The 27,868-nt window shown below is 39.0% G+C and overlaps 1 protein-coding gene and 1 pseudogene across 6 annotated transcripts; one reads left to right on the top strand and one right to left on the bottom strand.

Moving 5' to 3' along the window:
- Nucleotides 1–1,979: 1,979 nt before the first annotated feature.
- Nucleotides 1,980–27,834, bottom strand: WDR53 (WD repeat domain 53). 6 transcript variants are annotated; one of them, XM_037037467.1, is made up of 3 exons: nt 27,763–27,834; nt 19,566–20,061; nt 1,980–3,764 (listed from the first exon to the last, which is right to left on the bottom strand). In XM_037037467.1, the coding sequence occupies exons 2-3, from the start codon at nt 20,043–20,045 to the stop codon at nt 3,153–3,155; spliced, it is 1,092 nt and encodes a 363-aa protein (XP_036893362.1). In that variant the 5' UTR covers nt 20,046–20,061; nt 27,763–27,834; the 3' UTR covers nt 1,980–3,152. The 6 variants fall into 6 exon arrangements, with proteins under 6 accessions (XP_036893362.1, XP_036893360.1, XP_036893363.1 ...); XM_037037465.1 differs by lacking the exon at nt 27,763–27,834 and adding an exon at nt 27,500–27,753; XM_037037468.1 differs by lacking the exon at nt 27,763–27,834 and adding an exon at nt 27,414–27,480.
- Nucleotides 7,942–8,139, top strand: LOC118980990 (uncharacterized; annotated as a pseudogene).
- Nucleotides 27,835–27,868: the final 34 nt, after the last annotated feature.

The raw sequence follows: 27,868 nt of genomic DNA, 5'->3' as shown, positions 1-27,868 counted from the left end.
CAAGGCATCTTTTGTCAAGTGGAAGCCATTATGTAGAAAGAAGCAGAGACAATTGATGTTTCTCTCTTCCTCTCTAAAATCAATAAACATACTTAGGTGAGAATTAAAAAAAAAGAGAGAGAATTCTGCTCCCCAACCCATGTCCTGATAGTAAATTTTCCTTTTTGCTTAGGCAGTCTGGGTGGGTATGTGTCATCAACAACCAAAAGATGTTTAAGACTGTTTCAATCTGGCTTAAATATTACACCATATCTTGCTCACACAAAATTATTCAGGCTCAATAGGTAAAATGATGCAAATAGGTAATTTTTGAGAAAATCCCTCTAAAGCCATCAGAGATTGACCAATGATAATTAGTTCTTCCCGACATTTTAATAAATATTATAATTATTGGCTATGCACAATATTATAAAGATGTTTTCATTTCACAAAACAGTGGCATATTCACTTAGAAGGTATTTTAATTTAACTCCTTCACTTTCAAGTGAGGAAACTAAGGCCCAACATGGCCTTAGGTTTGGGATTGGAATCTTGTGTCTGCAATGCTCAAGGTAGGGTCCTTTGTCAATAAATTTTTTTAGGGCCAAGATGGTATTCTCCTTACCTCAAATTCCAAGTGAGATCACTAAACAATATTTATTGATTGTCCATTTAATTGGTCAGGATTCTTTTAGTTTTAAGTTTTAAAAATCTAGCTCATGGGACCTCATCAAAATTAAAAGCTTTTGCACGGCTAAAGGAAACAGTATTAAAATAAAAAGAGAACCAACTGTATGGGAAAACATATTTGCCAATGATACCTCAGACAAGGGTTTAATCTCCAAAATATACAAAGAACTTACATGACTCTACTCTAAGAAGACAAGCAACCCAATTAAAAAGTGGGCAAAGGACTTGAACAGACATTTCTCCAAGGGGGACATACAGAACATTCAGAGACACATGAAAAGATGCTCAGTACTGCTAGCTATCAGAGAGATGCAAATTAAAACCACAATGAGATACCACTTTACAATGGTCGGAATGGCCATCATAAACAAAGCAACAAACAACAAATGCTGGAGAGGTTGTGGAGAAGAGGGGACCCTAATCCACTGCTGGTGGGATTGCAGACTGGTACGACCACTGTGGAAAACAGTACAGGATTTTCTAAGAAAACTAAAAATGGACCTGCCTTTTGACCCAACAATTTCACTGCTGGGATTATATCCTAAGAACCCTGAAACACCAATCCAAAAGAACCTATGCACCCCAATGTTCATAGCAGCACAATTTACAATAGCCCAGTGTTGGAAGTAACCTAGATGGCCATCAGTAAATGAATGGATCAAAAAACTATGGTACATTTACACAATGGAATTCTATGCAGCAGAAAGAAAGAAGGGGTTCCTCCCTTTTGCAACAGCATGGAAGGAACTGGAAAGCATTATGCTGAGTGAAATAAGCCAGGCGGTGAAAGACAATACCATATGATCTCACCTTTAACAGGAAGTAAACAACAAAACAAACAAGCAGCAAACTATAACCAAAGACACTGAAGTAGAGAACCGGCTGACAGTGACCAGAGGGGAGAGGGGAGGTAATTTCAGGGGAAAAAGGGGAAGGATATACAGAAACTAGTATAAAGGACACATGGACAACAACTAAGGGGGGTGGAAATGGGAGGGAGGTGGGGAACACTGGGGAGGGGGGCTGGGATGGGAGTAAAAGACAGAAAATTGTATTTGAACAATAATTAAATTAAAAAAATTATACAAAAAAATCACCAAATAAACTGAAAACACAGAAAAAAAAAATCTAGCTCAAATAACTTAAGCTAAAAACAAAAAAGAGGCTCCAGTGCCTTGGTTGGTGTGGCTCAGTGGACTGAGTGCCTGGTTTGATTTCCAGTCAGGGCACATGCCTGGGTCATGGGCCAGGTCCCCAGTAGGGTACACACAAGACAACCACACACTGATGTCTGTCTTCCTCTCTTCTGCTCTCAAAAAATAAATTTAAAAAACTTTTTAAAAAAATCTAAAAAAAAAATTAAAAAAGAAGAGGCTCCAGGAGTACACTTGTTTTAGGCATGACTGTCTCCAGGCTTAAAATTACTATGAGAATTTTATCTCTTCACTTCTAGGAAACACTATCCACAAAGAAGGGCACCTATACACTCACATCCTATCAGCTTAGCTACCCCAGCAGTACATGCCAACTGTCTTTGGACTTCTCAGTTATGCGAATCAGTAAATTCCTTTTTATTCCCTTAAGTAAATTCAAATTTGGTTTCTGTCACTTGCAACAAGTTGTTCTGACAAAAATTGAACTTATCAAAAAGTTCTTCTCAAACAAGAATAATCGGATTCTCTCTTAACACTTGGAATATAAGAGTAGGATATATAAGCAGAAGCTAAAGAACATGGAAAGAAGACAGCAATCCAGACAATTATGAAAAAAAAACTTAGTATTGACACACTATCTTGACCTCTATTTTCTACCTCTTCTGTCTCTTTTATAACTTATATCTTAAACTTATTTGTGACTTTAGATTATTCTTGGTCCTACCAGCATCATAGCCTGGATTGCTACATAATATCCTAAACTGATTTGACCCTAAAATCTTCTTAGAAATAGCAAAAAGTAAGTTGTCAGCAAAGCCTTCTGCACTTTACACAGAACAAACAAGAACAGGTTTCCTCTTCCAACGTGGTAAGGCTCCTCACAGCATCTTAGGATCTGAAACAATTCATGTTATAACTAATGTAATGACCACATTTGGATCAGCGTGTGTGTCCCTAAGGCAGGTGGTTTGACAAGACACCTGAGATTCTTTGCAGGCAACTAATTGTACTTGTAAATTTCCTCAGTTCTCAAGTTACTTAACATCTCTAACTTTCAATTCCTATGGCAATAAAGCAGGAGGAAATCAATGATTTGGAATAAAAAATGAAATACATGTAAACTCAATGGTATATGTTCAGTACTCAAGGAACATTAGTTCCTTTTCCTAAAATTTACTATGAAGTATTACCCAATTATATTCTTTTGCTCAGATGTTAAAATTTATACAATGGGGACAGTATTATTCTACATGGCAGTTTAAACAAAGAAACAGCATTTTTTTAAACCTAAAAAGTTCAGCACAGTTTTTCAAATGTTTCTTATTGGATTTAAAATTCATTTAAGGGATATACAGATATACAACTAGTTTGATCAGCTACTAATATACTTTGGTAACCCTTTATTTTTGCACTCAAGAGCCAGTTCACTTTTTCTCCATGTTCAATACTTAGCTTTGGTAAAAATTCGCCCTGTTCTTCACCTGTTACTGAGGCATTACTGTTTTTACCCTGCTTGGTATAAGTTGCTCTTTTAGTGTTCTTCTTGTGGGTATGTTTTGTAGGACTCTTCTGTTTTTTAGGACTTATCTTTTTTTCCTCAAGTTCACTGCTTATATCCCACAACATTATCTTCCCATCATTCCCTCCAGTAAGCAGCAAATAAGATTCTGGCAGAAAGCAGACCTGGGATACCCCCAAAGTGTGGCCCTTAAATCCCAGTTCTTGTTCACACTTGACTCCCATCACCCTAAAGATTCGAACCTTACCATCTTCTGCACCACAACTAAAAATATTGCCACAAGATGCCACGGACACAGAATGAGCTAGAGCAGGGTTTAAAAGCTGACTGGGTGATTGTGGGCTCTTCATTTCTTCTGTTTCATCCTCCTGTAAATTTGTAATCCAGAGTGGCCGGGCTTTCTGAAGGTTCCACAGCATCACCTTTTAATAAAAGGAAGTTACACAGTCAAATAGAGTTCAAGCCATCTTGCTCAACTACCATGCTTATTCTGCTTCTAATAAAATCATCAAAGTACTCTGAGAGTGATTAGTAGGATTACTTCTATTAATTAGTAGGATATTTCCAGCAACATTAAGAAAGAGTTTAGAGGAAATTACAACATGCCAGTGAAATGCTACCCTGGTGTTAAAACTAGAATGCCAATGGGCAATATGGTAGAATTTAGAAAAAAAGATCCTGAACAACTTTTGATTTAAATACTCATTAAAATGTAACCCAAATTCTTTAGTTGTCAGTTTTCTTTAGGTCATTCTACCCTCATCTCTGCAAGTAAAATTGAAGATTATGAAATTTATTAATTTAAGTCTATGCTGGTTATAAGTAAAAACGCCTACCCTTCCTCTCCTTATCGCCCAAATTACCCATCCTAGAAGCTTAGCTCAAGTCCCTGTCTCTCCAAGAAGGATTTCCTAATGATTCCAGCCCACTTCTCTCTTTCCCATATTTAATTCCCATGCTATTAACTAACTTATACTACTACCTTGTCAGTTTCTTGAGGTTTAATTAATTTTTGCTAATGCCTAGTATAATGCCTGGAAAAGAGAGGAAATTCCAGATATGTGTGTTGATTAATTTGATATCTTGATATCTTTTTGTTGTTCCCTACCATGATGTTGGATCTACTAAATGTATTTAAATGAAGTGCTAATTAAAATAAGCTTTGTGAACTGATTTTATTCTAGTGATTCATTTTCTTCTTGTAGTATCCAATATGAATAGGAAAATATTAATACTTAGAGAATATATAGCTTTATTTTATCATTTAGTGTTATCCCTCCCAATTTAAAATGGACACAAGGATAAGTAAGGTCTGTTTAGATAGTCAAAAGCATAGATCTCAATTGACAAGATTATTGCTGCTATTAAGAATTTGGTTTTCAATTCATTTCTACTAGGGTAGGTCCTGAAAATACTCTTGAATTGAGTGTGTACGGTGAGTGGAGTTAGTCTAGCTTCCTCACCCAGGTGTGTGGGTAACTAAGGGAAGCAGTGTTTTCATAACCTTAAATAGGCCTGATAAGTACTGTTCTCAAAGCCTTGAGATTGGGTCTGATAAACTGTTCCCATGACATGCAATGGGTTCCCAAGTGCAGAATTATGCTATTTTATATAATTTTCTGGCTTGAAGCCGGCTTTGTTTGCCTCTAGTATCTAAGGCAGTAGGGGCTTCTCATGAGAGAGACACACAGCTTACAGCACAGCTTACAGCATGCATGGCTCGCCCACAGATGAGTAAAGACATGTGAAGCACCCCCATGGCTCCATGAGTTTTCTTCTGTCTCCCCAAATCTAGACTGGATCTGCCAGGCCTTGACAGGATGCAACAGAGTGACCAGCTACTGTTTTTTGGATGAAGCAACAGACTACTAACAAATTAAAATAATTTAAATAAAATAAATACAGATAAACCAGCAGAGGAGTGAGCAGTGAGACAGACCACGCAGGCCCCAGCAGCGGACCCAGTGAGGACAGAGGGCAGCAGGCTGATGCGGTTGCACATTCGAGAGCAGTGGGAAGGACCGCACGGGCCGCCATTGCTTTCCTTTGAGCCCCACCCCCACATACAGCACCACAACCCAGAGACTGAGTTGCCCCGTCCTGGTGAACACCTAGGGCTCCGCTCCTCATACATAACAGGCATGAACAGTCTAAAACATGACTCAAGAAGAACTCAAAGCCCCAGAGCCAATAACTCTAAGCAAAAAAGAAATAGCGAACCTCTCAGATGCACAGTTCAAAACACTGGTGATCAGGATGCTAACAGAACTTGTTGATTTTTGTCACAAATTAGAGGAACATATGAAGGCTAAACTAATTGAAATGAAGGGAGATGTCCAGGAAACCAATAGCGATGGAAAGGAAACTGGGACTCAAATCAATGGAATGGACCAGAAGGAAGAACAAAACATCTGACCAGAAAGGAATGAAGAAATGAGAATTCAAAAAAATGAGGAGAGGCTTAGGAACCTCCAGGACATCTTTAAATGTTCCAACATCCGGATTATAGGGGTACCAGAAGGTGGAAAGAAATAAGCCACGAGTGGAACACTTATTTGAACAAATACTAAAGGAGAACTTCCCCAGTCTGGCAAAGGAAATAGACTTCCAGGAAATCCAGGAAGCTCAGAGAGTCCCAAAGAAGTTGGACCAGAGAAGGAACACACCAAGGCACATCATAATTACATTAGCCAAGATTAAAATGAAGGAGAGAATCCTAGAAGCTGCAAGAGATAGGGGGACAGTCACCTACAAAGGAGTTCCCATCAGACTGTCAGCGGATTTCTCAAAAGAGACCTTACAGGCAAGAAGGGGCTGGAAAGAAGTATTCCAAGTCATGAAATCCAAAGACCTACAGCCAAGATTGCTTTATCCAGCAAAACTTTCATTTAGAATGGAAGGACAGATAAAGTGCTTCTCAGATAAGGTCAAGTTCAAGGAGTTCATCATCACCAAGCCCTTATTATATGAAATGCTAAAGGGACTTATATAAGAAAAAGAAGATGAAAAATATGAACAGTGAAAGGACAGCAAACACACAGTTATTAACAACCACACCTAAAACAAAAGCAAACCAAGAGGACAGCTAGATCAGGAGCAGAACCATAGAAATAAAGATCACATGGAGGGTTAGCAACAGGGGAGTGGGAGGAGGAGAAGGTGGGAGAAGATACAGAAAATAAGTAGCATAGACGGTAGGTAGAAAATAGGGGGGAGGGCAAGAATAGTAGGGGAAATATAGAATCTAAAGAACTTGAGACACGTGGTCATAAACTAAAGGGGGGGAATGGTGGGGGGAGGGGGTGTGCAGGGTGGAGGGGAATGGGGGGGAGAATAGAACAACTGTTAATAGTATAATCAATAAAATATATTAAAAATAAATAAATAAAATAAAGAAATATCAGAAAGTATAGCAAAAATGAATGATCATTAAAACTTGATGTGGAAATAATCTGTATTAAAAATACCGCCCTGGCTGGTGTAGCTCAGTGGATTGAGCACAGGCCTGCGACCCAGAGGATCGTGGTTCGATTTCCAGTCAGGGCACATGCCTGGGTTGCAGGCGGGTTCCCTGCAGGGCAACTCCCAGCAGGGGACCCATGAAAGGCAACCACACATTGATGTTTCTCTCCCTCTCTCCTTCCCCTCTAAAGATAAGTAAATAAATAAAATTAAAAAAAAATACCCTTAACACAAGAAAATGAACATTCCAGAATTTGCTAGCTTAATTATTGGCAGGTACTCCCAACTACTTTCTCAGAGAGCCCCCATAAGTACCTGTATTATTTACATTTATTGTCCTCCTAAGACATCCAAAAATCACCTATATCCAAAGTGTTTTTGGCAACTTACAAGATCTTTGAATTAAATCATCTGCATGTGTAATAACCATCCCAGATTCTGCCAATTCAAGAATCATTTCCAAGTACTGAAGATTCCAAAATTGTTCCTGCTTGGACATTCTCTGTATACTTCTTTATTCTAACTGCCAGAGATTCCAAGGTGTTTCACAATTTCTCAACTACCTAGTCAAGTGACATCAGCCTCGGCAGGAGAGCTAAAGAAGGAAAAAAACAGAAGAGTTGGGGAGTTATGGGCCTATAAAACATAAAAGGGAGAGAAAGTGGATAACTGGCCAATGTTTAGATGTGAATGCGATCACATCAAAGTGATCCTGATCAGTAACACTGTCCCTACAATAAACACACACACAAATTTTTCCTCCTGCAAGAACATTTCTACACAAAAGATCGATTTTCAAGGGGAAAAAAGGCCTCCTCTAGCATCCTCACCCTTAAGTGTTGGTACTAATGATCTTTCAAACTCCAGAAATAAGATGAAATCTTTGAATCATTTATTTTCAGATGTGGATATTGGGGGCAGGGGAAATCATGTATGCTATAGAAACTTAGGTTGATTTCAAATTTCCAAAGATTTTTACAAAAAAACTCCATACTTCAGTGGTGGGTACACAGGTAGTTATTGTTATTCTCTATCCATTCACATATACTATAAATATTACTGGTACCTATTTAATATAAAACTAAGCAGTCTCAAATATCTTAATAAATCAGTTTGTTCTTAAGATCCCTGACTCTCAAGACTATACTTCCAGGAATCATTTCTATAGTTTGCTACTAGAGAAGTTTCTCTGAACATGTAGAGCACCCAAAACCATGCAGAGGCAGGCACAGGTTCTCTCCTGAGCATGAAGTCAGCTTTTGGCGTTGCTCTCGCAAACACTATTGGCCACTGATGATTATTCTCTTCTTCCTTTGGGAGAGTACGCAGTCTGAGCATTAAAGAAAGGAAACAGCTCTGGCTGATGTGACTCAGTGGATTGAGTACTGGCCTGCGAACCAAAGTTGCTGGTTCAATTCCAGTCAGGACACATGCCTGGGTTGCAGGCCAGGTCCCCATTTGGGGGTGTGCAAGAGGCAAAAGATCAATGTTTTTCTTGCGCATCGATGTTTCTCTTCCTCTCTTCTCCTCTCTAAAAATAAAAATAAAATAAAATAAAATAAAATATAAAAAGATCCCCAAGTGCCCTGGCCAGGTCACTCAGTTGGTTGGAGTATGGTACTGTGCCCCAAAAGGTGGGTTTGATCCCCAGTCAGGACACGCACCTAGGTTGTGGGTTCCATCACAGGTTGGGGTGCATTAGAAGAGGCAAGTGATTAATGTTTCACCCCATCACTGTTTTTCTTTCTTTCTTTAAAAATCAGTGAACAAATCCTCAGGTGGGGTGGGGGGAAGATCCCCGAGAGTATGCTTTGCCTGATTATTTAAACCTATTAAATGAAAAGATATAATTTTAATAATTTCTATACAGACAAGGATATGTGTGTTGAACATATCTACTGTGTGTGGCAGTTAATTCAATTTCTGCCTTGAGATAAAAAAATGCATTTGCTCTAAAATAACTCAAAATTAACTTGGCAAGAACTCCTTTCCACTATTATAATTACATTCTTAAAGACTCCACCACAGGCTGGATATTCTTAAAGTTTAGAATAATGTGTAGCTAAGGAGGCTGAAGGGTTGTTCTGTGAATGGAAAGGTTGATGGCTCAGTTCCTGGTCAGCATGCATGCATTGGCTGCAGGTTCAGGAGGCAACTGGTTAGTGTTTTTCTTTCTCTAGCCCTTTCTCTCTATATAAAATCAATAAATGAAAAAATTTAACAAAAATACTGGATAATCATGTTTTAAAAGGTAAATTGTGGAAGAAATTTACCAACACTAAAGAAATAATTAAAAAAATATATTTTATTTATTTATCTTCAGAGGGGAAGGGAAGGAGAAAGGAAGAGAAACATTAATGTATGGTTGCTTCTCGTGCATCCCCTGCTGGGAACTGGCCCCTGCCGGGAACTGGCCTGCAACCCAGGCATGTGCCCTGACTGGGAATCGAACCACGATCGTCTGGTTTGCAGGCCCGCGCTCAATCCACTGAGCTATACCAGCCAGGGCTTAATTTCTTTCTTTTTAAAGATTTTATTTACTTACTTTTAGAGAGGGGAAGGGAGAGAAACCTTGATTGGTTGCCTTTTTCACATGGCCCCCAACAGGAGACCTGGTCCACAACCCAGGCACATGCCCTGATCAGAAATTGAACTGGTGACCTTTCAGTTTGTGAGATGAGCCACACCAGTCAGGGCACAAAATAATTTTTTTAAAACATTGTGTGCTGTCTTAGCTGCTATTGTTGTATCACAACCTGGTACAGAAGGTAACCTACAGTGAACTTCTAGCAATTTTTAGCAGCCAAGCAATTACCTAAGATTCCTTTTTACAAAATATTTCTTATCCTGATCTCCAGCAGTTGCCTGCCACTAAAGTTTCCTGCCTAGAACTGGACTCAAAATGGTAAATTCTAGATGTCCACTTCTTATCTATTTGGAAGAATACAGGTCCTTTTTGGACACCTAATTATTTACTGCCATGCCTAGTAGTTAAATAATGAACCAGTGATTGAAAACTAATATAGCTTATATCATGTTTGTTTCAAATTGATTATATATATGCTGTAGTAGAGCTTGCTGAAGCATAGGCAGCACAGGTACAAAAACTAAGCATTTTCTCTGTTGAAGAATGCTCCAAAATTTTTGGACACAATTGGTGATTATTTATTCCAACACATCAAAAGCCATTAGGGTGAATTTTATTTTTTAAAAAAGGAATAAGTAATATTTTCTGAAAATAGCCTCTTTGCAAGAAGAAAATGAGTAATCGACTATTTAACAAGGAAGTTTTTAAATTAAAAAAAACTAATATAGATTAAGGATGAAAGAATGACTAGTCAAGGAGACACTGTACAATCTGCTTACTTAAAACAGATATCCATCTGGTTGTGTAGGTCTTTCTGCACAACCAAGCAGGCAAATAAATGATCACCACTAGGGTAGAAAATTTTAGGTCTTAAAGGGCTTAAGACCTACAAGTGAAATTATAGAGCCACTATGACCACTAAGTCTAAAATAATTCTAAGTAGACATTTTTGGTAGGACAATTCTTCATTGTTTAGGGACTATCCAAGCACTGTAGGACATCCAGATTCTGCCTATTAAATGCCAGTATCCTGAGAGAGAGAATGGCAGTCATGATGACAACAAAAACCAATTTCAATTATTTCTAAATTCTAAAAGGATGAGGAGGGAAGAGAATGGCATGGTAAATATGATTGGCCAAGAAGGTAGAAAGACAAAATTTCTGATGCAATGAACAGAATCAGTCTCAGAAAAAAGATACTGTATATAGTTGAGAAAGATAAAATGCCTAGAATAGGGTGCTGGGCACATCAGTCATTTAATAAAATGGTTCTTTTTCTGGAAGTCACCTGTTCCCAAACCAAGAGCCTTTCCCACCACATTTTTCATGATATTCTGCTTGAAATATCACACAGAAAAAAATATAGGCTTTGGAACCCCAGAGATTGAGGTTTGAATCCCAATTCAGGTAGTTGTGTGAATACTAAATTTGAATCTCAGTTTTCTCATGTCTAAAAAAGAATAACTATCTAGCAGGGTAGAATTAGGATGGAAACTAATAAATTTGGTGAGCACAGCAAGTACTAAGTACTCACCAAAAAGAAGCCATAGTTATTCTTACTCCACTGATACCAGATTTACTCTCAGGAGGAAACACATCTGCTATGAGAAAGTTCAAGCTATTTGAAAGCTTTATTTCTTTTCTTTAGCATCTTACTTTATTAAATGTTATTGACTGATTTTAGAGAAAGAAGGAGAAAGAGAAAGAAACATTGATTTGCTGTTCCACTTATTTATGCATTCATCAGTTGCTTCTTGTATGTGATCTGACTGGGAATCAAACCCACAACCTTGGTTTATTGGGATGACTAGTCAACTAAGCCATCCAGCCTGGGCCGAAAGCTTTCTTTTATGAAACCAAAATCTGCTTCCCTAAGACTTCTATTTAAACCAGCATAAGCGTATGTCACGTTTCCCCTCATGAAAACCAAAACTGCTCTCCCAGTGGCTGACTGGCACTGTTCACCGGCCGGCTGATTCCCACAGCTTGCCTAGAGACTGACCCTGATTACTCCTCACAGGCTAGCAAAAGAACTAGGAGAAGGGGAACCCCACGGAGCTGGCACAACTAGTGGATTAAAGGCGCCACCTGGCACAGATAGACAGAGGGGCCCAGCAGCTCACGGAGGACCTGAGCTGGAGGCTGGGCAACTGTGAATACTGCCACCCAGACCTGGCCCCCATCCTGGCAAAACCATAGAAAGGGAGAAAAGCGAAGCCCAGTCCCCTTCTGCCTGTGGCATACAGGAAGAACAGCAGAACTAACTGTGGGTTTAAAGTCAACAGGAGACCCCTCCCCTCTTTTCCTTCCCCCAAGTGAGACAGTAAGACCTGGAGCTGTGAAAGGTCCAGAGACAGATCCAAAGAAGCACAAGCCTAACCCCAACAACTGAGAAACTCAGACAAATTTCACTTTGCTATTCTATAGAACTTGCATTTTATTGTTTATTGTAATACAAACAATAAAATAAAAGCTCTATTTTATTTTATTAGTATTTTTATTTTTGTTTAGTTTTCTCCCTTTTATTTCTTTTTTTAATTGCATTGTATGATCAGTTTTCCTTATTCTCTTTTACATACTGTATTTTAATCTTCCTTCTTTCATTTTACCCATGTTACAATAACACTACTCTTGATCATGTACTTTCTATTCTTGTTATTCAAACCACGTATTTCTTGTCATATTATTGTTGTTCCGGTGTTACTATCAATAATTGTTATTCCATATTATTGTAAATAGTACACAGCACCCTGTCCTGATCTTAGCCCATTTCACTATCTTCCTGAGCTTTATTACTATTGTGGTTAACAATTCTCTCATACACTATACCTACCTTCTATCCTTTACTCTCACTATATCTCATCATCTTACCTTGCACAAGCACTCTGTTTTCTGGATTCAGTTCACAATCCTTCTCCCTTCTAACAAGAGTCTTGTCTCTTTTTAACCTTTTATAAAAAAGTGGCTAGTTGGGTGAAATATCACAGTTTATGTTATACTTTTCCAAAGTAGAGGCCTCCAACAAGTAGAGGCCTCTGTTTTTTTTTTTAATTCCCATAGAACACTCTCCCAACTGTCTTAATCCATTTTGCCTTTCCCCTGTCACTGATCACACACAAGATTAGGTGGGAGCTGCAAACATCAGTATACCTGTTGGAGGGGAGAACCCACCAACAAAGGAATCAGCAACAGGTAAAAACCCAAGCACAACAAGAGAGTACCCACACGAACAGAAGAAAGGACAAACCTAGAGCATCCAGACAAGGAGATCAAGGAGACCACACCATGGAATCCCACAGAATTCCTACCATAGAATTCCGCCCTACAAAGACAGTTAGCAAAGCAAAACATCAGATAGCTCAGAAACAAACAAAAAGAGCCACCTAAAATGGGCAGACAAAAAACGAACCTGCAATCAAAAGGAACGAAAGACTTCCCACTAAAAGACCTAAATAAATGAAATGGAGGTAAACAAACTATCAGAAATAGAATTCAAAATAACAGTTATAAGGATGATCAAGGAACTCACAGACAACTACAACAATATGAAAAAGGAAATAGAAGCTATAAACAAAAACTGGAAAGAAATGAAAACTACAATTCCCGAATTAAAAACACACAAGAGAAAAGATTACAAGCAGGCTGGATGAAGCAGAGGACCAAATTAGTGAGCTAGAAGACAAGGTGGAAAGAAACACCCAGGTAAAGCAGCTGCATGAAAAAAGACTAAAAAAATATGAAGATAGCTTAAGGGAACTCCAAGATAACAAGAAATGAAACAATATTCCAATCATAGGAATACCAGAAGGAGAAGAAAAGGAACAAGTGTAGAAACTGTGTTTGAAAAAATAACGACAGAGAACTTTCCGAACCTGGAGAGGGAAAAACCATGCAAGTTCAGGAAGCACTGAGGGTTCCAATCAAGAGGAACCCAAAGAGGCCCACATTAAGACATATCATAATTAAAATGCCAAGTTTTAAAGACAAAGACAGAATCTTAAAAGCACCAAGGGAGAAACAGGAAGTAACATACAAAGGTTCTCCAATAAGGCTAGCAGCTGATTGCTCAACAGAAATACTCCAATCCAGAAGAGAACAGCAAGACATATTCCAAGTAATGAAAACCAGAGGCCTACAAAAAGATTATTCTACCCAGCAAGGCTCTCAATTAAAATGGAAGGTGAAATAAGGAGTTTCCCAGACAAAAAAGGCTGGAAGAATACATCTCCATCAAACCAACACTACAAGATATGATAAAGGGAGTACTGTAAGAAGAAGGAAAAGAGTGAGGGAGAGAGGAACACAGGTGACAAAGGGGAAAAATGAATAAATACCTATCAATAATAACATTAAATGTTAATGGTTTAAATGCTCCAATCAAACAGACTTCAAAATAAGGGCCATAAAAAGAGACCCAGAAGGTCACTTCATAATACTCAAGAGAAGAATCCATCAAAAAGACATAAACATTATAAACATATATTAACCCAACATAGGAGCACCCAAATACATAAAGAAAATCTTGGAGGGCTTCAAGAAAGATATTGACAGCAGTACTATTATAGTAGGGGATTTTAACACCCCATTGTTAAAAATCTTCCAAAAATTTTTTTAACTAAGATATTGCAGCACTGAACAATGTCCTAGATCAGACGGACCTAACTGACATATATAGAACCTTCCATCCCAAAGAAGAAAAATATGCATTCTTTTCAAATGTACATGGAACATTTTCAAAGAGATCACGTGACAGGACACAAAACAAGCCTCAACAAATTCAAGAAAACTGAAATAATATCAAACATTTTCTCTGACCACAAGGGACTGAAACTAGAAACCAACCTCAAGGAAAAAAAACTCAAAAACATTCAAACTCATGGAGACTGAATAGCATCCTATTAAACAATGAATAGGTTAAGAATGAGATCAGGGAAGAAATACAAGTTTCTGGAAACAAATGAAAATGAACTCACAACAGTCCAAAACTTATGAGACACAGCAAAGGCAGTCCTGAGAGGGAAGTTCATAGCAACACAGGCCTACCTAAAAAGAAATGTTTCAAATAAACAACCTAACCCTACATCTACAACAAGTGGAGGAACAACAACAAAGACAGCTCAGAGCAAGGAGAAGGAAGGAAATAACCAAGACCAGAGAAGAATTAAATGACATAGAGAATAAAACAACAAATCTAAGGATCAATCAATCCAGAAGCTGGTTCCTTGAAAATATAAACAAAATCAACAAGCCTTTAAGCAGACTCATCAGGAAAAAAAGAAATAGGACCCAAATAAACACAATCAGAAATAAAAGAGGCAAGATTACAAATGATACTGCAGAAATACAAAGGACTGTAAGAAATTACTATGAAGAACTATACACCAAGAAATTTGAAAACCTAGGTGAAACAGACAAATGTCTAGAAAAACATAATCTTCTAAAACTGAATGAAGAAGAAGCACAAAGCCTGAACACACCAATAACAGCTGATGAAATTAAAGCAGTAAACAAAAAACTCCTGGCACTCAAAAGCCCAGGACCAGACTGTTTCACAGGAGAATTTTACAAAACTTTTAAGGAAGAGCTAACCCTATCCTTCACAGACTATTCCAAAAAATCCAAGGGGATGGAAGACTCCAAAACTCTTTTTTATGAAGCTAGCATCATCCTAATCCCAAAACCAGACAAAGCTACAACAAAGAAAGAAAACTTCAGGCCAATATCACTGATAAACACAGATGCTAAAATCCTCAACAAAATATTGGGAAACCACATTAAGCAATACATTAAAAAGATCATACACCATGATCAAGTGAAATTCATCCCAGAGACACAAGGATGGTACAATATTTGCAAGTCAATAAACAAAATACATCACATAAACAAAGGGAAAGACAAAAAAACAATCATATTAATAGATGCAGAAAAAGCATTTGATAAGGTACAGTACCCATTTATGATAAAAACACTCCACAAAGTGGGAATAGAGGGAGAATTCCTCAACATAATAAAGACCATATACACGAGACCTATAACCAACATCATACTCAATAGACAAAAACTAAAAGCTCTCCCACTAAGAACAGGAACAAGACAAGGATGTCCACTTTCACCACTTCCATTCAACATAGTATTGGAAGTCCTAGCCACAGCAATCAGACAAGAAAAAGAAATAAAAAGTATCCAAATTGGAAAGGAGAAAACAAAACTGTCATTATTTGCAGATGACAAAGTCAGTATTCAGAGATCAAAGGCACTTTTGTACCCCAACAATGAAATATCAAAAAGAGAAATCATAAAAAAATCCCATTTGATATAGCAACAAGAAAAATAAAATACCTAGAAATAAACCTAACCAAGGAGGTAAAAACCTGTACTAAGAAAGCTACACAACAGTGATGAAAGCAATTAAAGAAGAAACAAACAAATGGAAGGACATACCATGTTCATGGAATGGAAGACTTAATATCAACAAAATGTCCATACTACCCAAAGCAATTTATAGATTAAACTCAATCCCTATTAAAGTATCAATGGCACATTTCACAGATATAGAACAAACATTTCAAAAACTAATATGGAACCATAAACAACCCAGAATCGTTGCAGCAATTTTGGGAAAGAACAAAGTAAGAGAGATCACAATACCTGATATTAAACCATATTATAAGGACACTGTGATCAAAACAGCCTGGTATTGGCATAAGAACAAACACATGGAACAATGGACCAGAATAGAGAGCCCAGGAATAAACCCAAATCTCTATGGTCGGTTAATATTTGACAAAGGGGACAGAAGCATAAAATGTAGTAAAAATAGCCTCTTCAACAAATGATGTTTAAAGAACTGGACAGCTACATGCAAAACAATAAAACTCGATCACCAACTTACATAAAAAGTGTAAGTTGTGTATGGATTATCATAGACAAAAATAAATTCAAGGTGGATAAAAGACTTAAATATAAGTTGTGACAAGTCCTACAGGAGAACATAGGCAGGAAAATCCCAGATATTCCACACAGCAATATTTTCACTGTTATGTCCCCTAGAGCAAGGGACATAAAGGAAAAAATAAACAAATGGGACCTCATCAAATTAAAAAGCTTCTGCACGGCTACAGAAAACAGACCCAACCATAAGGGAAAACATATTTGCCAACAATATCTCGGACAAGGGTTTGATCTCCCAAATACATAAAGAACTCATATGACTTCACTCTAGGAAAACAAAAAACCCAATTAAAAAATTGGCAAAGGACTTGAACAGACACTTCTCCAAAGAGGACATACAAGGGGTCCAGAGACACATGAAAAGATGCTCAGCATCACTAGCCATCAGAGAGATGCAAATTAAAACCACAACGAGATACCACTTCACAACAGTCTGAATGGCCATCATAAACAAATCAACAAATAACAAGTGTTGGAGAGGATGTGGAGAAAAGGGGACCCTAGTGCACTGTTGGTGAAAATGCAGACTGCTGCAGCCACTATGGAAGACAGTGTGGAATTTCCTCAGAAAATTAAAAATGGAACTGCCTCTTGATCCAGCAATTCCACAGTTGGGATTATATCCTAAGAACCCCAAAACTCTAATTCAAAAGATCCTACACACCCCAATGTTCATAGTAGAACAATTTACAATACCCAAGTGCTAGAAGCAACTTAAGTGCCCATCAATAAGTAAATGGATCAAAAAAAAACTATGGTACATTTACACAAAGGAGTATTACTCAGCAGAAAGAAAAGAGCTCCTACCCTTTTTGAGAGGATGGATGGAACCGGAGAGCATTATGCTAAGTGAAATAAGCCAGGTGGTAAAAGACAAATATCCTGTGATCTCACCTATAAGTGGAATCTAATCAACAAAACAAACAAGCAAGCAAAATATAACCAGAGACATTGAAATTATTAAGAACGAATAGTAACCACAGGGGAGGTGGGAGGGGATAAAGGGGGGAAAGAGGGAAGGAATATTTTCAGGAATATCTATAAAGGACACATGGACAAAACCACAGAGAGGAGGATCAACAGTGGGAAGCAGGAACGGCTGGGGTAGGGATAGGGGTAGGTGGTGTAAAATGGAGACAACTGTACTTCAACAACCATTAAATAAAAAATAAAAATAAATTAAAAATATTTTTCTTTTTTACTATTGCAAAATGAGCTCATTTTTGTGACTTGATAAAAATTCATTTAAAAATCGAAATATGAGACTTCCGCCAAGATGGAGGCATAGGTGGAAACACTGTGCCTTCTCCCACAACCAAGTTTGAATACAACAAAGGTCTGGAGAAACAAAGACACAGCCAAAGGACAGAAAATTGAATTATACAGAAGTCCGACTACATCTAACCATTCAGCGGGGACGGTAAGAAGGGCAGAGCCAGCAGTGGAGCAGGGTTGGGCAAGACAGATCCCCCAACCTAGGCTCGCAGGCAGCCTGGAACCAGTCGGGGTGCAGGGCAGACTGACCGCGGTCGCACATTTGTGCACAGTGAGACAGATCACACAGGCCCCAGGGGGCGAGGGCTGACGGCGGTGGCACACTCACGTGCAGTGGGACGAAACGCATGGGCTCGGTGACGGTGGCAGCTGCAGCACCGGTGGGGGCCTTGGCAGCAGGCGGCAGATGGGATGCCATTGTTCCTCTTTGACTCCGCCCGCACATACAGAGTCACAACCCATCGACTTAGTTGCCCTGCGCTAGTGAACACCTTAGGGCTCCGATCCTGCTATGGAATAGGCACAAACAGCCCAAAAGATGGCGCAAGAAGAACTCAGTCTCAGAGCCAATAACTCTCAGCAACCGAGAAATTGCCAGCCTCTCAGAAGCACAATTCAAGACACTGTTTATCAGGATGCTAACAGAACTGGTTGATTATAGCCACAAATTAGAGGAACATATGAAGGCTAAACTAACTGAAATGAAGGGAGATGTCCAGGAATCCAATAGCGATGGAAAGGAAGCTGGGACTCAAATCAATGGAATGGAACAGAAGGAAGAACGAAACATCCAACCAGAAAATAGTAAAGAAACAAGAATTCAAAAAAATGAGGAGAGGCTTAGGAACCTCCAAGACATCTTTAAACATTCCAACATCGAGATTATAGGGGTACCAGAAGGGGGAAAGAAACAGCCACAAGTGGAAAACTTACTTGAACAAATACTAAAGGACAACTTCCCCAGTCTGGCAAAGGAAATAGACTTCTAGGAAATCCAGGAAGCTCAGAAAGTCCCAAAGAAGTTGGACCCAAGAAGGAACACACCAAGGCACATCATAATTACATTAGCCGAGATGAAAATGAAGGAGAGAATCCTAGAAGCAGCAAGAGATAAGGGGACAGTCACCTACAAAGGAGTACCCATCAGACTGTCAGCGGATTTCTCAAAAGAGACCTTACAGGCAAGAAGGGGCTGGAAAGAAGTATTCCAAGTCATGAAATCCAAAGACCTACAGCCAAGATTGCTTTATCCAGCAAAACTTTCATTTAGAATGGAAGGACAGATAAAGTGCTTCTCAGATAAGGTCAAGTTCAAGGAGTTCATCATCACCAAGCCCTTATTATATGAAATGCTAAAGGGACTTATATAAGAAAAAGAAGATGAAAAATATGAACAGTGAAAGGACAGCAAACTCACAGTTATTAACAACCACACCTAAAACAAAAGCAAACCAAGAGGACAGCTAGATCAGGAGTGGAACCATAGAAATGAAGAACACATGGAGGGTTAGCAACAGGGGAGTGGGAGGAGGAGAAGGTGGGCAAAGGTGCAGAAAATAGCATAGACAGTAGGTAGAAAATAGATAGGGGGTAGGGCAAGAATAGTGGGGGAAATATAGAATCTAAATAACTTGAGACACGTGGTTATAAACTAAGGGGGGAGAATGGTGGGGGAGGGAGTGTACGGGGGGAGGGGAATGAAAGGGGGGGAATAGAACAACTGTAATGGTGTAATCAATAAAATATATTTTTAAAAAAAGGAAGACTAAAGGATTAATGATTACTTTGTGAATATAATCTAATAGGCTCTGTCAAGTGAGTATGAAACATGTTAGAAGTAAAGCTTATGGTTCATAAATAAATGATGCTAAATGGAGAATAAAAAATTCAAAGATATATTTAGCAAATCCCATTAGAAATTACCCAAGTAATCTTTGCAAAGTATCACCTGCATATCTAGTCCACAGGACACCAGGCTCTGAGGTCTTTGAGGCCGAAAAGCTACAGAAGAACAGATATTGGAATGTCTCTTCAGTGATCTGCTAACTTTCTTATTTTCCAAGTCTAGGATTTTGATTGCACCAGAGTCATCAGCAGAAGCCAGCAGGTTTTCAGTTTCATTCAATGAAAGGCAATTAATTTCTTCTTCATTCACATGAAAATGGTCCAATGAACCTTTGAGAGATCTGATATCCAGTATGCTAATGGTTTCTCCATGGGAAGCATAGAGCTTGGTGGGGCAGGAGGGAGAGAATAAGACACTGGTAACATCATCAGCCCCTTGAAAAAATGTGTGTCCCAATGGAGTCCCATCTTTGCTCCAAGCCATGAGATCTCCACCCTCAGCTCCAGAAGCCACAAGCCCTTCTGGACTTGCATTCAGGCAGAGAATAGGAGAAGAATGTCCACCAGTCCATTTGACAGCCATAATGGCCCAGAGAACTCTGAAGAGGGAAGAAAACATTATAATGTCATGTTTTACTTAAGAACTTGATGGTAGGAGACAAATACAATAATATTTCATTTAAATATTTTTAAAAGGACATCTTAAAAAACTCAGTAACAACAAAAAAGACATTTGAAGATCAAGTCTACAAAAGCCTAGCTGAACACATGGTTGTGGTATCCCAGGCTGGAACATGCTGAAATGGTCTTCTCTTGCAACCAGGGACCTGGGTAAGCCTAGTTCTACAGCCTTTGATTTGAGGCTCACATAAGAATAAACACTAAATATATTTATTTTAAATGAAGAAAAACTCTTTTTAAGAGAGGGCTGCACAATCAGGTTATATCTTTTATCAGAATGATGTTTTAGAGCGTGCTCTGGAGCTAGGTCTCTGGGTTTGAACAGTTCTACTACCTATTAGCTGGGTGACTTTGGGCAAATTACTGAACTTCTCTGTGACTCACTTTCCTTCTATATAAAATGGCAACGATATTGATAACACCCATTTCATAGGATCAGACAGAACTAAACAAGACTGTATGTAAAGCACATACGATAATGCCTGATACATAATGAGTGCTCAACAAATATTACCATTATCCTTTCCCTCATCTTTATGAGGCTGGTCAAAGTGGCATCATATATATTACACCAATTGTCGTCAAAGTATCACCTCCAGACTAGCGGCATCAGAATCACCTAGGAATTTGCTGGAAATATAAATGGTGGGACTTCCCCTTAGACCCATGAATCACAAACTGGAGTTGGGGCTCAGCAATGTGTTTTAACAAGCCCTCCAGATGATTCTGATGCATGCTAGAATTTGAGAACCTGTACTACACCAATAAACATCTAGCCTGTAAATGCAGACCCTTGCTCTGGCTGGTACGGCTCAGTGGATTGAGCTCTGGCCTGTGAACCAAAAGGTTGCTGGTTTGATTCCAGTGAGGGCACATGCATGGGTTGCAGGCCAGGCCCCTACTTGGGGGCCTGCAAGAGGCAACCAATAGATGTTTCTCTTCCTCTCTTTCTCCCTCCCTTCCCATCTCTCTGAAAATAAATAAATAAAATCTAAAAAATAAATATAAATGTAGACCCTTAAGTCTTACCATCAGAGACTACATCAGTAAGTTATTTAATTTCATTCTCAAAACAAACCTTCTGATTGGTATTACTGCATTTTACAGATAATAAAACTGAGTTTCAGAAATGTTAAATAATTTGCCCAAAGTCTCCTAGCCCTTTGGGATTTGTACAGGGACCCAATATAGAGGATACCAAACTCTTAAACAATAAAAACCTTTTTCTAACAATTTCACTTGACAACACATTTATGTGTTAGTATCCTTTAAAGTACAGAAGACCACCAAAAGCTAGTAATAATTCATCACGGCTTTTAAATGTACTCACAATTTTTTAATCACATTATCATCTACTCACACTTACATAACAGTAGTACTTTATATAAAATTTAGATTCCTGATACACTAGGCAGCCCAGATCTATAAACTGGAATTGTGACATACTTCCATGCTTTAACTGCCTATGACACAGGTGATAAACACAAGGCCCACTGGCAAATCCGGCCCTCCACCTTGTTTCTACCTGGCAGCAGCACTGAGTTCCTTGCCCTAGTTAAGGAATAGTTATGACACATTTATTTAGCCCTCAAATTACATTTGGTCCTTTGAAGGCAACCTCGAGGCTGATGTGGCCCTGGGTGAAAATGAGTTTGACACCACTGGACTATGGGCAAAGTGAAAAAGGAATCAGGGCAATTTACACACCTCTAATGGTCAAATGGTCAGACAGGAGGAAGCAAACAAATCTGGACAAATTTAATTTTTCACTTCACCAACCAAGGGAGAATTTAGTGAAAAACTAGTGAAAAGCTGCCATAGTTGCTCTACTAGCTTTGGGTTTGACACCTGAATTTTGTTCAATGATAGAGTTACATTTACAATATTGTTTTGAAAAGCCATTCAAAATAATCTGGCAATCTGCTTAAATTTTCTATTCCCAACACAAAGTTTGTTCACTCCTATTTTTAGCCACACACACAAATCACTAACTAGACTGAAAGAAGATCACTAATCTCTTAGTAATCAAAGTTAACAGAAATGGCACAAAATCAGGAAAAGCAATTTTCATAAAGATGACAAAATGGGAAGACAAAGATACATTAAAAACATCTCAGGGGAACCGCTCATCTAGTATTACAGATGAAACTAATTAAACAGAGTCTGAAACAAGTGTTTTAATGGAGAGGTTTGGAGAGGAAATGACTCAGAAGGAAGTTAAGAAAGGGAACCCTGGGTGATTTGAGTTTGCTGACAAGTGTTGAAATACTAGTTAAGTAATTTTCTACCATAACAAAGCCTTTTGCCAAATGTTCCAGATAAACCAGAAAGAACACTTAGTATAATTAAATATGAAAGAGATTAATATTATTTAGGCTTAGGAACTGTTGTCTGTGGTGACTATTAACTTATATAATAATAAAGACAATATCCTACCTTAAAATATGAAATTTGAATTAGCCATTGAAAAGGCCATTTAAGTTATAAATAATTTTGTTTAAAACTCTGTAATAAGTCCTTAAATTACTGATCAGTTATTTCCTAAGCTAGAGTTTTAATTTTTCTATGGTGCATTAACATTAAATTCTGGAAGTCTGCCCTCTACAGCTTTTGGATCCTCACTGGGATTTTAGTTTTTCTCTCAGATAAGAATGAGTCGGGGTTTCTCACAAGTGACCTAAGTAAATGCTGATTGGGAGACAAAAGTTTTAGCAGGTTTTCTTCCTAATATAATTCTTTTGTGGAAAGGTTTACTTCAATTTTATTTATTATTTTAAAATTTCATTTATTTATTTATTTTTGGAGAGAGAAGAAGGGAGGGACAAAGAGGGAGAAAAACATAAATGTGTGGTTGCCTCTCACGTGGCTCTCACTGGGGACCTGGCCTGCAACCTGGTCCCCAGGTTGTACATGTCATGTGCCCTGACTGGGAATAGAACTGGCAACCCTTTGATTCACAGCCCGTGCGCAATCCACTGAGCTACACTAGCCAGAGCTCAATTTTAAAAATACATTTGGTTATGCTCCATGGCAAAGTATGAGGTCAGGCGATGGATTTTTATTACAAAATGGATTTTAATACAAAAATTAATTCTGTATTAAAGGGATTATTACAGACAGAATGGTTCCTGTAAATTTCTCCATAATAGAACCAGTAGTAACTCTTAGTCTATTACATTCATAAGATCAAGGACAGATAGATCTTAACCTCTATGCACCAGAGTAAAAACAAACAAACAAACAAAAAACAACTGAACTTCTAACCTCCACATCACATGGATAATATTTACTGACTACCTAGCTAGTTAAAAAAAACAAAACAAGACTTCCAGCCAAGATGGAGGCGTAGGTGGAAACACTGTACCTCCTTGTACAACCAAATTTAAGGACAACAAAGATTTAGAAACAAAAACACAATCAGAACAGACAGAAAACTGAACTGTACAAAAATGAACTATTCATCCAGACCAGTAAGAGGTGCGGAGTCAGCGGCCCCTGGAGAGGGGTTGCAGCAGGAAAAAGTGGTGGTTGGCAGACCAGGACCCGCAGGCAGTATGGAGCTAACAGACCCTGGGCTCGGGAAGAAATGAGCAGACCCAGTGAGGCATGCAAGGCAGCTGGCTGACCCTGGTCACACATTCGCACGCAGATAAGCCAGGCAAAACTGGGCAGTGAGACACACCGAGCAACCCAGGGGCCCCAGCTACGGAAAATAAGGCCTAAAAGCATCGACTGAAAAAACTTGCGGGGGTTGAAGTGCCAGGAGAGACTCCCAGCCTCACAGGAGAGTTTGCTGGACAGACCCGAAGGGTCCTATAATGTACACTAGCCCACCCACTCTGGAACCAGCACCAGAAGGGCCCAGTTTGCTTGTGGGAAGTGGCAGAGGTGACTGAAATTCGAGAAAGCAAAGCAAGCACCATTGTTCCCTCTCTGACCCTGCCCCCACATACAGCATTACACCCAGCAACTGGGTTGACCTGCTCTGGTGAACACCTAAGGCTCCACCCCTAATATGTAACAGGCAAGACCAGACCAAAAAATTATGGTTCAAACTGAAGAACAAATCAAAGCCTCAGAGCCAATACTTTTAAGCGACCAAGAGATAGCCAACCTATCAGATGCACAGTTCAAAATACTGGTGATCAGGATGCTCACGGAACTGGTTGATTTCAGTTGCAAATTAGATGAAAAAAATGAAGGCTACAGTAAGTGAAATGAAGCAAAATGCACAGGGAACCAATAGTGATGGAAAGAAAACTGGGACTCAAATCAATGGAGCGGACCAGAAGGAAGGAACAACCAAACACAAAAGAATGAAGAAGCAAGAATTCAAAAAAATGAGGAGAGGCTTAGGAAACTCCAGGACATCTTTAAATGTTCCAACATCCGAATTACAGGGGTACCAGAAGGGGAAAAGGAAGAGCAACAAGTGGAAAACTTATTTGAACAAATAATAAAGGAGAACTTCCCCAATCTGGCAAAAGAAATAGACTTCCAGGAAGTCCAGAAAGCTCAGAGTCCCAAAGAAGGTGGACTCAAAGAGGAACACACCAAGGCACATCATCAAGTTACCCAAGATTAAAGATAAAGAGAAAATCCGAAAAGCAGCAAGAGAAAGGGAAACAGTTACCGATAAAAGAGTGTTCATTAGACTGTCAGCTAGTTTCTCAAAAGAAACCCTTCTTGCACACAAGGGGCTGGAAAGAAGTATTTGAAATCCTGAAAGGCAAGGACCTACATCCAAGATTACTCTATCTAGCAAAGCTATCATTTACAATGGAAGGGCAGATAAAGTGCTTCCCAGATAAGGTCAAGTTCAAGGAGTTCACTATCACCAAGCCCTTATTATACGAAATGTTAAAGGGACTTATCTAAGAAAAAGAAGATAAAAACATGTATAGTAAAATGACAGCAAAGTCACAATTATTAACAACCACACCTAAAACAAAAACAAAGCAAACAACTAGAACAGGAACAGAACCACAGAAATGGAGAGCATATGGAGGGATAGCAACAGGGGAGTGGGATGAGGAGAGGGGGGAAAAGGGGGGAAACAGAGAATAAGTAGCATAGATGGTAGGTAGAAAATAGACAGGGGGAGGGCAAGAGTAGTGTGGGAAATGTAGAAGGTAAAGAACTTATGACACATGGACATGAACTAAAGGGGGGGAATGTGAGGGGAGGGGTGTGCAGGGGGGGATGGGACAACTGTAATGGCATAATCAATATAATATATTTAAGCAACAACAACAACAAAAACCAGAGACCTAATACAGGGAATGTTAAAGACTTGGGGAAGTCCCAGAAATTCATACACTGAGGCTTTTGATTTTAGTCACTCAACATTTATCATGCAAAGCATTGAGCCCATAAGTCAACCAAAGTCTGCAAATCACTTCACTTAGTCTGCAAAATTTAAATTTGTTATTATTTGAAACACATCCAAAGACCACCATCAAAGTGTTAAATAATCAGAATGTTGTGGTAATAGGCAGTAGGAAAAATGTAATTAAATCTGCATTAAATGAAAACAATCTTTCTGAAGTAAGCTGTCAAGCCAGTATTTCTGTTTTTCTCTTATTGGGATTGGAAAGCCCACCAGAAAAAGGAATAGGTTAAGTGCTACCATTCCCACATTCACACATCAAGTCAACGAACTTCTCATACACAGATGCCTCAAGAGTCAAGCACAACAATCATATCCTATTGTGAATTACTTTAATTATATATTAGATTCCTTCTAACAGCTAATGAGATCATGGAGTGTGGGTGCGGAAAGGGGGTGTAATTTGAGAGTATTTTTAGAAAAGGTTGAGTGCAACAACTGACAGTTCTAAACAGTCAGGATGACATTGAACAAGAAGGATGGGACATGGTCAGGAGAGTGATGAGGTGAAATATTTGTATAAAGAAATGGAGGTTATAAAAAAACCTCTTTCTACTTTGAAATTCTACCTGGGCCACTTGAGGGTACTCTGCCACAAAAAGTCACCTCATTGTCTTGGACTAGATTAGCACCAGAATTGTCTGATTGGATGCATGAAATGTTCTACCTCACTTATACTGTAAAAGACAGGATAAAGGCCAACATCTGTAATTACTGAATGATCTCTACTCTAAACACTCACTCAAGTCATACTGCCAAATACCCACTTGTCCTCTGTAAATGTATGTGCCTTTAAAGCTGTTTATTCTGCCTAGTTCCTTGTCCCCTTCTCAGATGTACAAACTCTACTTATCCTCAAAGATTTAAATAAAGTGAAGCACTTCTCGGATGAAAGTTAGATGTCCTATGGTTTAAAGCTGAAAAATGAATAAAACTGCATAGACTGAGATTACACTACCACATGGTCACTAACACTGTAACGAGTTTAGGTCAACTTTTCTTCACATGTTTGAGTTTTCCAAAGTTGGTCTTGATGTGGAAAGCTGGATAGCAACCAAAATGACTAAAGGGCTGTGCCACTGGCACTATAAAGAATAAAAAGAGTCCTGGCTGGTGTAGCTCAGTGGATTGAGTGTGGGCCTGGGAACCAAAGCATCACGGTTCTATTCCCAGTCAGGGCATATGCCTGGGTTGCAGGCCAGTTCCCAGCAGGGGACACACAGAGGCGACCATACATTAATGTTTCTCTCCTCTCCCTCCCCTCCCCTCTAAAGATAAGTAAATAAAATAAAATAAAAAATACGAATTAAACGCTGCTTTAAAAAAAAGAATGAAAAGAATCTGGGTTACAAAGCATGCTGGAAACGACCTGGGAAGAAGGGAACACAAACAATTACTGTTCTTTTATTTTTACTGGCAAACAAGAATTGAATTATACACAGTAAGGGAGTTTCTGGTAAGATTTCTCACTATGTAAAGGCAAGTCAGTGGAGTTGCCTATTAAAGGAAACTGTGAAGCCTACTTTAATAATAATTACCTCATAGATTATTTGAGAATTATATAAAAACCCGCATAAAAGACCCTATTAGAGTGCCTGGCTCACATGAGTTTCTATTTTCTCTTACTAAATAGTCTTTAAAGGTTGTCAGAAAATTCTTTGGAAAGTTTTTTTAGCTAGCAAAACGTAGTAGGGCCAAATAATGCTTAAGTTCTTTCCCTTCCAAGAAGCCATCTATGACTACACTCTCCACCTCATTCTCTTCATTGGCGGGTCTAATTAAATAAAAACACACTGCCTTAATCCGCCTACTAATAAATCGGTGGGTTGGTAGGGAAGTCTGGGAAAGGCTGTATTTTGACCAAAAGAATGTAGCACTTACTAAGGTTATCCAAATGCTGGAGGGAGGGATGTTCCAACGTAGCGACCCTGCTTTCAAAATACACTGAAACACGTTCTGATAAGTACCTGTAGTCGGGGAAAACGAGGTCTAACCAGGAAAAGACGACCTGAGGTGCCCAAGGTGAAGAAAGAAGTTCCAACTTAGCCGAAGGTGGCGGAGGTACATATGGGCTAGCAAGGAAAGTCGTTTCGTGTGCTAGGGTGAAGTCTGAAGCAGAGACCTGGCTGACAGAGGAAAATCTAACAGGAATGTCTACACAGGACCACTGGAGCAAAAGGAGGACAAAGCCCGTAGGCCAGCCAGATCCCCACCGGCCCCAGACTCCTACCGGCTCTTCCCGTTTCCTTCCTCGGCGCTTCGTGATGACTTCGCCCACCAGCGCCCAATCCCGTGTAGCGAACGGCGCGAGGCGCCTCAACCAAACAGTCACATCC

This window comes from Sturnira hondurensis, unplaced genomic scaffold (genome assembly GCF_014824575.4).
Source record: "Sturnira hondurensis isolate 20B ecotype Veracruz unplaced genomic scaffold, ASM1482457v3 Scaffold0023357, whole genome shotgun sequence".
Lineage (NCBI taxonomy): Eukaryota > Metazoa > Chordata > Mammalia > Chiroptera > Phyllostomidae > Sturnira > Sturnira hondurensis.
This window is presented reverse-complemented; position numbering and strand designations above follow the sequence as displayed.

Excerpts from the sequence above, each read along its gene's own strand:
- WDR53 (XM_037037467.1), bottom strand. The coding sequence starts at position 20,045 with ATGGCTGTCAAATGGACTGGTGGACATTCTTCTCCTATTCTCTGCCTG. Across the intron at positions 3,765-19,565 it reads CCTGTGGACTAGATATGCAG|GTGATGCTGTGGAACCTTCA; the intron begins GTGATACTTTGC and ends TTTTATTAAAAG.